Source organism: Apteryx mantelli, chromosome 5, assembly GCF_036417845.1.
Source record: "Apteryx mantelli isolate bAptMan1 chromosome 5, bAptMan1.hap1, whole genome shotgun sequence".
Taxonomy (NCBI): Eukaryota; Metazoa; Chordata; class Aves; order Apterygiformes; family Apterygidae; genus Apteryx; species Apteryx mantelli.
Window position 1 is genome coordinate 25,594,786 of NC_089982.1, and position 10,162 is coordinate 25,604,947.

A 10,162-nucleotide genomic window follows, 5' to 3' on the forward strand; every position below is an offset into this window, starting at 1 on the left:
AATGAAGTAATCAAAACACAGAATCTCAGGACACATCTCTAGATATCATTACATTGGCTTAAAAATATGATTAAAAACAGAACTAAATGTGTATTAATTACTTGTGCTCTAGTTCTCAGAGACTTTAAAGTTTACTTTCTCAACCTCTTCTCTGTAAGGCATTGACTACTTATTTAAAAAGAGAGAGGGAGAGATGGAAATTGTGATATTCTTCTTCCCACCTGTTCCCAATAGTTGAAAGAGGACAGAAAATTTAGAATCTCTAGAGCTCATGGTAAAAAAATCCACATGAACATTGAGCAAGAAAAATGTCCAATTATTATATGTTAATTCTTAAACAGAGATGCACTGCAACATTAAGTGAAGACTAGTTCCAGTATACAGGTTGAGTAAATAAGCTACTTCGTCTGTAGGGAGGTAAGAAGGACAGAGCCCAGGTCCCGTCTGCTGGCATGGAGCAGCAGCAGAGCCCCTCCATTTTGCCCATGACTAATTGTTCCCATTCCCCACAGCACAAAAAATGGCCAGGGGACCTATAAAGCCTCAAGCCCCTGTTTGCTGCTCAGCATAAACAAGAAGGATGGAACTGGGGAAAAGCATTCCTGTTAACTGAAGTACACCGGTTCTACAACATCTTAACATGTTCACTTGGCCATAAGTGTGTTCCAGTTAGTTGTTTTGAGGAACTGAAGAGCTTCACTGGCAGAAAGGAAGAATTTCTGAAACTGTACAACAACCTTCAGAATCACTAATTCAATAGCACCTGTTAATGATCACAATAAAACAAAAATGTTCCCAATTTACAAGTCTTATTTCCGTAACTATACTGCTACCATCATTCCTTCGCCAGCTTAAGTCTAGTCCCACGCTTCCTACTTAGAAAAACTCTCAATAACTTCAGTGATCGCCTTAAAGGAGCATAACTCACTACAAGATGATTAACAATTAACCAAGATGTGCAAGACCTTAAGTCAGCTAACGCCTGATGGTACAGTTGTCCCATTTTATCCTAAAAGTAAGGACACCCACAGAGACTCTCAATCTTTAAAGACAAGGCTTCATAAGAACACAAACATAACACATGGAAACATATTAACTTTAAAAAGAGGAAACTCCGACCTGCTGTGTAAGACTGGTTAAAATAAAAGGTACAAAAACAAGTCCCTCCCTAGACCTTGGTCTTTGCAGGGCAGTCCTTTCTCCCAGTCACGCTTTTCAGTCAAGCAACTTTTACAGCTTCCCAGTTGAACCTCCTCCAGCACAGTCCTCTCTGCGTGCCTTAGGAGAGACCCCTTTGCGCTCCTCCGGGTCTGCTCCCAGCTGCCAAGGAGGCTCAGGCTATGCTCAGCAGACTTCTACACAAAAGGGGCTGCTTCCCACATGCAGCACACTCCTTCCAGGACATCGGGCTACTACCCATCTCACCCTGCACCATGGAAGCGTCTCTGCTCTCAGCATGCTCTGCCACTCCCTGGGAAGCACTGATTTCCGTTTCCTTTCAGCAGTCCCCTGGCCCCGGGTCCAGAATGCTGCAGCCACAGATAGGCAAAGAGGTAGCTCTCTCTTCTGCTGCCTGTCCCTTTCAACAAAACTTAGAGTCTCTTAGCTATAAACAGGAAACACAAATAAAGCAGATAAACCATTCACTGAAAGCACAAATGAAACTGATATTCAGAGACATGCTATATTCTCCCTGTTCACACCTATCGCAGCCAATGCAATACCGCTAAACTCCTGTTTGTATGTTATGTTTTTAACACCAGTGCCAGGTTGTGGTTGAAGCTTCATCTATATAAGGGAAAGTGTGTTTCTCCAATTTCATGGCATAACCCATGGCTGCGCCCTTCCTGAATAATATGAAACTGGGACAGTACATCTCTGTTTCTGGTTTGCAGCAGGACTCTTGCCATGACTCCTAAAGGGTATACAGCCTTTCAAGAGCCTTACCAAATGAGAAACATTTCATACAGGGCAGTGATATGTACACTCTGAACACCCAATTGGTTCATTTTATACCAGTTAGTGTCGTAAGACACAAAACCTATCCTACATTATAATCATATTTCTATTTATCTTAAATATTTTTGCCTAAAATGTTTGACCCTTCATATGTGTAATTAAAAAATATAAAATAAATATTTTTTCACTAAGCAAGCAATGGCCACTTTGTCTATTGTGGTTTGCATTCATAACATTCACTATGACATTATATTGCACTGTAGTGTTGCCTGAACACTGCAGCCTGTTCCTGAAATTGATTTTTTTCTTTGGACACAGAGTTATTTGTATGTGGGATGCTAGAAACTTCAGCAGCACAACAACTGCAAAGGACTAGAGCAAACTTTATGATTCCTCAGCTTCTACACTGGATTATTTCAATTCCAGATTTCTACTCTGAATTTACCCATTCCTGTTGATGTTCAAACTTTCAGAGTTGTAGCAAAAGGACAGAGATCTGGGATAAATAGTTGACCTGAAAATTCCTTGTGTTGTGCTGTTCATTATCTCATCAACGGCAATTCAAAAGCTTTATAATCTTGCTTCTTAAGTCTATTTTTAACTGTGCAGACTGCACAAGCCATTTAAAAAAGGGAGAGAAGTGGGGGAAATAGAAAACTCATTCTGGGCCTTCCCAGACCCCTAGAACAGTTTTCTAACATTTGTACTGAAGAACTGGCTGTTACTCTCTCCGAACTAGTAAATGCAAGAAAAGATGTCATCAGTTCATAAGTAGAATATCCTGCTGCTAAACTTCAGTACAATGTTAGCAATCTTGATTCTATTCTAACCCTGAAAAGGGAATGCAGTCCTGTGATTACAGAGAGCTCAGGCGAGTATATCACCAAAACAGGGATGCACACACACACTTAAAAGCAACAACACTGGAATCTGTGGCACAGGAGACGCAGAGTCTGCTTCATGTTCTGCCAAAAGTAACCTCTGAGGTTCCAGTTTTAAAATCTAAAGAATGATAATTGACTTGCTCCCAAAAGCAAGTGCTTAGACATGCACATAAATATCAGCAGCCTTTCAGCTCATGACTCCTGAGATCTCTTAAACTAAGGGATCTCAAAGCTGTTTACTTTGTTACCATCACAGAAAAAGACTGTGTTGTGCCATGTGAGCTAGCAGCTCCTGGCTCTGTGCAGGGCCACAGGCAGTGCTAGCAGGCAGTCCCTCCAGCTTCATCACCTTTCGAATGAAGGCTTTGCCGTCCCTCCAAGCTCTGCTCCAGGCCATGCACCAGAGGAGGCTTTTGGTAGGTTTCTGTTTTTCACCAGTAAAAGTGGTGTCATGTTTATATATGTTTGCATACCACACTTCAAAGAAGCTTGCACATGTGCTCCACACAATTTGGTAATCCCTGCACCAAACCAAAGAATATTAAATGAGAGCTTCTTTCTCCCTTCTGCGAACTATTGCCTGGACTTGCCAGAAGAGGGAGGCTCATTCAGCTGAACAGCAGAACATAAATCAGGCCAGCTGCAAGGCCTGACCCTGGTCTATACTCTCCCACCGCTCTGAAATGACATAATCCATCATCCAAAATGCCCTCATGTCAGCTTGCAGAAGTTCTGGCTCAGAACTTGGAAAGAACTGCAGTCAGAAAATGGAACAAAACACAATGAGATATCAGGTGGGGATGTGCTCACACTCAGTCTTGTTCCCTTTCCCCCACAAACTATGCAGAGCTTTTTCCTACCATTACTCTTCACTAACTCAATAGAAAATACCAATCATCTGAATTCCAGGAAAATCAAGGGACTATATTTTGATGCAGGGACTGCACACATGCATACAGAATAAGGCAAACAGATCTCACCAGGAAAGAGACAAGTTACCAGGGCTGCAGCAACAAAGAATTTTAAAGCCTTTTTTGCACTCAGTCCTTGATTTGTGTTCTGGAGTTCCGCTGATCCGGGGAACTAAACTATTTTTTTTCAAAGAACCTCAGGAAATCAGGCATCCAACACCTACTACATTTAACTTATAATTTTTATCCACATTTTTCTCACTGGGACATATGATACCTTCTGAAGAGGAAGTATTACATGCAGGCTGCAGCCTTAGTGGGAATCTGAGGTTAATTACTTTTTCCAGCAATACTTGGCACAGGAGGGAGCCAACCGTATGTTGACAGCTACCTTACATAGGTTACAGCTTTCAGAGTGAAGACACTTCAAATACCAACAAAATATACCTCCCTGGGCAAACTACTTCACATCTTGTGCCTCTTTCCCCTTGCACTGTTTGTCAGTACTGAATATTTGTACCATAAATTTTTTCAAGTCAAGGATTCTCATACTCATTTTGTGCACACTAAAGCGTTAAGTGTGCCAGTCTGAGCACATTATTAGCAAGCAGATATTGGTATTTATTTCATTAACAGATGTTATGATTTTAGCCTTTAGCACCAAATACAGAAAATTACTCCAGAAAAAAAAGCCTGATGCTATACCATGGATGACCAAGGGCATGTAACAGTGGAAAGGGCAGTTGTGGGTCTTTCGTCTCCATGTCCTGGCGCTTCAATATGCTCCTATTATATTGATTAATGGAACCCTTTTGTCAGCCCAGAGGATGGTCACTTGCAATCACTGCTGTGACAAAGATTCCCAGGACAGGATCACAAGAATTATATACCAGTAAGTAATGCCAACAGATGGAGCTCACTCCAGGTAGAAATGCCTATAGCTGTGCACACTTGACTCCAGTGTCAGTCCCTGTTGGCAAAGTAACCGTTTCTTAAAGAAAGGAATAGTCTAACAGTTCTATGGAGACACCAACCTACAAGACATCCAGAAATTTAGGTCTCATGGGTTACAATTTATCTGAGCTAGCTTCAGCTGTCTAAAAGTAAAGTGTCCAAGTCTAAACCAATTTTCTAGGCTCCTTGTATGGTGACTGGGGAAGGATAGGCACCTCAAGAAAGGCTAAGCCAACTTGCCCATTGCTATTTTCTCTCTCATCCAATTGATTACAGAGGGAGCCTAGGCAAACAAGGGTAACTTTCAGACAGCTAAAGACAGGTGAAATATTACTTCCCTTGATGTCTCAATTGCTGAGTACTGGATATTTGTGTAGCATTTCTGCACTGGGATGGTAGAAACCACTTTTATTTGTGGTTATCAAATTCTAAGTGCTACTCTAATTATTCCTGTACTTTAGAGTTGTCTCTAGGGTGATTTTAATTAAGACTTGTTCTATAAAGGCTGAATATGTTATTTTAAAACTCAAAATAAAGTGTTTGTCATTTGGTAATTAAAATGTTTAATTAAGAATTAAATATTATCCTGAAAGTGTAAAATACTCAAGTAATCCTCAGAGAGAAGTCTCGCTAAACTACAACATGTTATAAAAATGAGTGAATAATTCACCAAGAGCCTACATTCTGTAAATCAGAGCCAAGAAAGTTATCATCCCTATACATAAAACTGAATTTACTTCTCTTGCAGTAAGTCCTAGCCACAGTCAGTATTTATACATGTGAATATGTCTTTGAAAACAACAAACTGACACTTCCTAAGACACCTTGAATGTAAACTGACAAGATACATTGCAAAAACTGATGTTTTCCTGCACAGTTGTCCTAGATTTCTATTGGGAGTCTGCTTTTATCACAATCTAGATTATTTAAAAGATAGAAAAAAGATGCTTTAGCATTGCCAGGACAAAAGGCTGTAGTGGGCTCTCTAAACCTTAGGTGAGCCTATAATTAGGGTTTTTTTTCCCCAGCAACTATGCTGGTAGTTCAGGGAAAAACACTATAAAATATACACATGATGTCAATGTAAATCAACGTGCTCATCAGAATATCAAACGACCTACTTCACCAAGCTCTTCCCGAATAACTAACAAAGTTTCCTAAGCGTTTGGCGGCGGGAAGGGATTTAAACTGTGTCACCGGTTTAGGGAAAAAAAAAGAAAAGAGGAAAAAGAAAAGCCCCAGTAACGCAAAGCAGGACGCGCAACACAGGGAGCGAGCTCAGCGCCGGCGGTGCGCCGCAGCTGTGCGAGCGGGGCGCTGAGGCCGCGTGTGCCGCGCTCCCGCCCGGCCCCGGCCCCGGGCGCGGACACCAGGGGGCGCCGCGGTGCCGCGCCCGGCGGGCGGCGGCGGCGGGGGGGCACCGCCGCCCGCGGGAGCGGCGAAAGAGGGCGGGCGGCGGCGACACCAACGCGGGGCGCCTCTTCGCTGCCCTCCCCGCCGGTTAACGGGAGCCGCGCCAGCGCCGCCCTTCTGCAAACGTTTGCTTCAGAGGCGACTCTGGCAACAAGCGGATGCCCGGCCCCAGCACCTGCCCGGCCTGTGCCACGGGCAGCCGCCGCCGCCCGCCCTCGCCGAGACGGAGCAAAGCCGAAGGGCTGGGGCGGAGGGGAGCGGAGCAGCGCTACATGCCCGCAGGCACTCTCCTCCAGTGCCCACGCTGTCATCGCTGCAGACCGGCCCCGTCTGCCCCTCGCGGCGTCAGTCCCGCCCGGCTGCTGCCAGGCTCCCGGGGCCCAGCGCCAACTTCGCGGGGATGCGGCGGCCGGTCCCCTGCGCCTCCGCCGCAGAAGTTGCCGGCCAGCACCCTCCTACCCCCGGCCCCGGCCAGCACCCCCCGGTCCCGGCCCCGGCTTACATGGTGCTGGCGAAGGGCGGCGGCGGGTAGTAGCCGTACGGCTCCCGCAGGGTCTTAACGGCTCTCAGCGGTGGCGGAGGGGGCTCCAGCCCCCCATTGACGCCTCTCCAGCCGCGGCGCCGGCGCTGCTGCTCCTCTTCCTCTGCCCCCTCCTCCTCCTCCTCCTGCTGCGGGGGGAAGGTCACTCTCCCCTGCTCCTTGCTCCTCCTGCTCTTGCTGGACATGGTCGGGGTCCCCTCAGGCGGCGGCGGCGGCTGCTCCCGGCCGGCCTCGCCCGGCAGCGTGCGTGGCGGGGAAGGAGGCAGGAGGAGGAGGAAAGCCCTGCCCGGCGGGGGACAGGGCACCTGGCGGGGACAAACCTCTCACCATAGAAGCGGCGCCACCTCTCCGCCCTCTCCCCCTGCCGCCGGTCGGGGAGGCGCGGCGATGCGCAGCCCGACCGCGGCAGCCGGGAAGTGCCGGCGAGCGAGGCGGCGGCGGCGGCTCTGCCCCTCTCCTCTCCCTGGCATCATCCCCCGCTAGGACGGCATCGTTACTGAGGGAGAGCAGCAGTCGCGCACCGCAGCCGACGCCTCTCCGCGACCTGCCGAAGCCAGAACCGCCCCCCGCCCCCTCCCCAACGGCCGCGCGGGGGCGGGGGCGGCACGGGGGCGGCGCGCGCCGCGCGGGGAGCCGTTACCACAGAGCCGTTACCGCTCGGCCGTTACAAGCGGCCGCCGGCAGCGCGGTTCCTCGAGGTAAATCGCGCTTCTGCCACGCGTGATTTTCAAATGTTACTGTCGCCGCTGCTTTAGAGAGCCCTCAGAAGGTCGCCGCCGGGTAACAGTCCCTGCAAGGCTGTGCCTAGCCCTTCACACAGCGCCAGGTGAAACGGCGGCGCGCCGACGTGACACGGTTTGAGGTCCAAGGCAAGCCAGGGTTTGTTGGTTGAAGTAGTACAGTAGGACTGCTGCCGACAAGGTAGTTTTTGCCAAAATGACCCAGAAGCAAAGGCAATGCACAGGCTGATAAATTCACATAAACCTCACTCATTATTTTGACATCTTTCGCCCAACAGTGGAAAACAGTTTAGGTGAGATTTCCTGCATTTTGAAAAGAGACTGAGATTTTGCACTGGCTTACCTGTGATAAAAATAAGTCTAGATTTTCCAAATATATTCTGTGTCTGTATCCTAGAGTGACTGTTTTAATTCTACGTGGTGTAAAACTAAAAACAGTGGGAGGATGTTAAAGATGCCTATTGCATGTAATCAAAGCTAATTATACTCTACAGATACCAGTCACAAATATTCTTGCTGCACAGAGACATATTACATCTTTTCTTATTATGAGATTTTCAGTGCATTATGCGACAGGGAAAATTATTCTGTCACAGCACTGCAACCCCATTAAAATCAAGGCAGAATGTATGTGGTTTTATACAGAGTATTCAGAACACTAGGTGCACAGAGACTATATATGTTGATTTATATATACAATAAAGCATTCTTTTATCTACATATTGCTGAGGTGCCATTTTTCCTGTGCTTTAAACTTTTTCAAAGCTTAATGTGGCAATCAATAAAACTGCATGAATACATATTCAAAAATTCAGATCCTGCTGCCATTGAAATTCATGCAAGTTTTCCAATTATTTCAGAGAAGATGGGCTGTAAATCCAAATATGACTGTTTAGACAGAATTCTCACTGTTGAGCAACATTAAGTTGTCTCTTAGTACAAAATGCTCATTACCTCATGTTGCACATTCAGTTTTCAGTATCAGCCAAGTCTTGTTTATGTTATTTCCCATACATGCAAAATTTGTACTGATGAAGCACAGGAAAAAACAACCAAGAGTTGCGCAGAGATAATTTATGCTGCTACAGCTTTGGGAAGAGAACTGGGTTTTGTCTGTGTTGGCTTGATTAGTTTGCATTTTTAACTATTTAGGGAAGTGGTTTTTTATGTCTTGTCACATGCAAAGTCTTTTTAGCTTCAGTAGAATTACATAAATGGTTGAACAAATTTTGCTCTCTAAGAAACTAATATAATGTGAACTACTGTAACTTTGAGCTGCTTGGGGTTATTCATTTAGGACAGTCTAGGTGTGTAACCTAATTATGCATACCATATCAGTGTTTGTTACATATTTTAGAGCATAGCCACCAGCAATCTGTTAGCATTAAACCTTGTATTCTTGCAGGTTCCCTTTGACTTCAAAAAATGATACCTCCCATATTGTATTCCTTTTTCAAAAAAATCCTCTATTATTACAGTGGGCTACAGGAACGGACTTTCGATTGTCTCTAGAATTTCCCATGAGAACAAAATACAAAAGTATAGCTGGTACTATGATGAAACGAGATGAAAAATGTTCCTGTTTCCCAAATCTATGCTCAGAGCAAGGCTTCCGAATATTGAGGTTTGTTTTCCTTTCAGAAATAGATTAAAGGTTTTTTTAATGTTGGTTCTTAGTTTTAAGAAATTCATATTGTTGCTTTTTCTGTAGTGCTTCTCATCACTAATTTGAATCAGGTGCTCTATGGGCTGTATTTTTCATAATTTCGGTATTGTCTAAGTATGAAATAGAGCTTGCTTTGCTGTTTCTACAAGAAAAGTTCATAAAACTACTATCTATTCAATTATCCAAGTCGCTAAGGAAAACACGAAATAATATTGGACTTGTGAGACATCCCTGCGGAAGCCTTCTTGACACATCCTTCCATTTTGAGGAGTAGATTAATGATAACAGCTCTCCAAGTAGTTACATTATTGTATCGTACATTATTTATTTCATCCCACGGAACTTTTGTTTGGACTGTTTCCTTAGTTTGCTTCTGAGAATGCCATGTGAGACAGTGGCAAAAACCTTATTAAAGTCAAAGTATAGCACTATAAACACTATATAGGAGGCCACTGTTCCTACAACATAGTTCCCCAGCAACATACACAGACTTCTGACAAGTCTGATTTCTCTCACTGCCATCGCTGTGTTCTCCTCACTGCCTGGGTTGGATGGGAAATGGCAGTCAAGTTTTTCGTGGAGGTGAGCATTCCTTCTTGATGCTGAAGGAAGAGGATAATGTAAGAAAAATTGGCCAAATCCTTTTCTCATCATACTGTTCCAAAGCCACCATACTTAAATATATACTTCCTAATGTACATTTAGATTAGATGCTCTTCTTCATCCTGCCCTTCCTGCTTTACTTGCTTTCTAATCAGTTTTGGCCAGCATTTGCTTGCATTTGAACTTTCCAAAACAGAATTTTTCCCTTTGGTTATTTGAAGGAAAGCCTACCTGAAAAACAGCCAGGATGGCAACAAAAGGATCCATTACACATCTCAAATGTAATTTGTATGGGTTTAGTTTTAGAAGTATTTTGCATTCCCAACTGAAATGTGTAGGAAAACACATAAGTCATCATAATAACATTATATATAGATAATTTACCGCAGTTTGAAGGAACAGGTGGCTGTCAGAACAGGGTATCGGAATAGAGGTATGAGAATCTTTGTCTGATTAGACTTCAGCCATCACTGAGTTACCTGAAGGTGAAA

At 44.7% G+C, this 10,162-nt stretch overlaps 1 protein-coding gene across 2 annotated transcripts in view; it reads right to left on the reverse strand.

Moving 5' to 3' along the window:
• Positions 1–6,999, reverse strand: part of TRPC3 (transient receptor potential cation channel subfamily C member 3) — a 49,508-nt gene extending 42,509 nt beyond the window's left edge. For both annotated transcript variants that reach the window (XM_013951750.2, XM_067297674.1), the window contains exon 1: positions 6,624–6,999. In XM_013951750.2, the coding sequence (XP_013807204.1) occupies positions 6,624–6,847 (224 nt within the window). In that variant the 5' untranslated portion in view covers positions 6,848–6,999. The remainder of the gene's footprint in view (positions 1–6,623) is intronic.
• Positions 7,000–10,162: the final 3,163 nt, after the last annotated feature.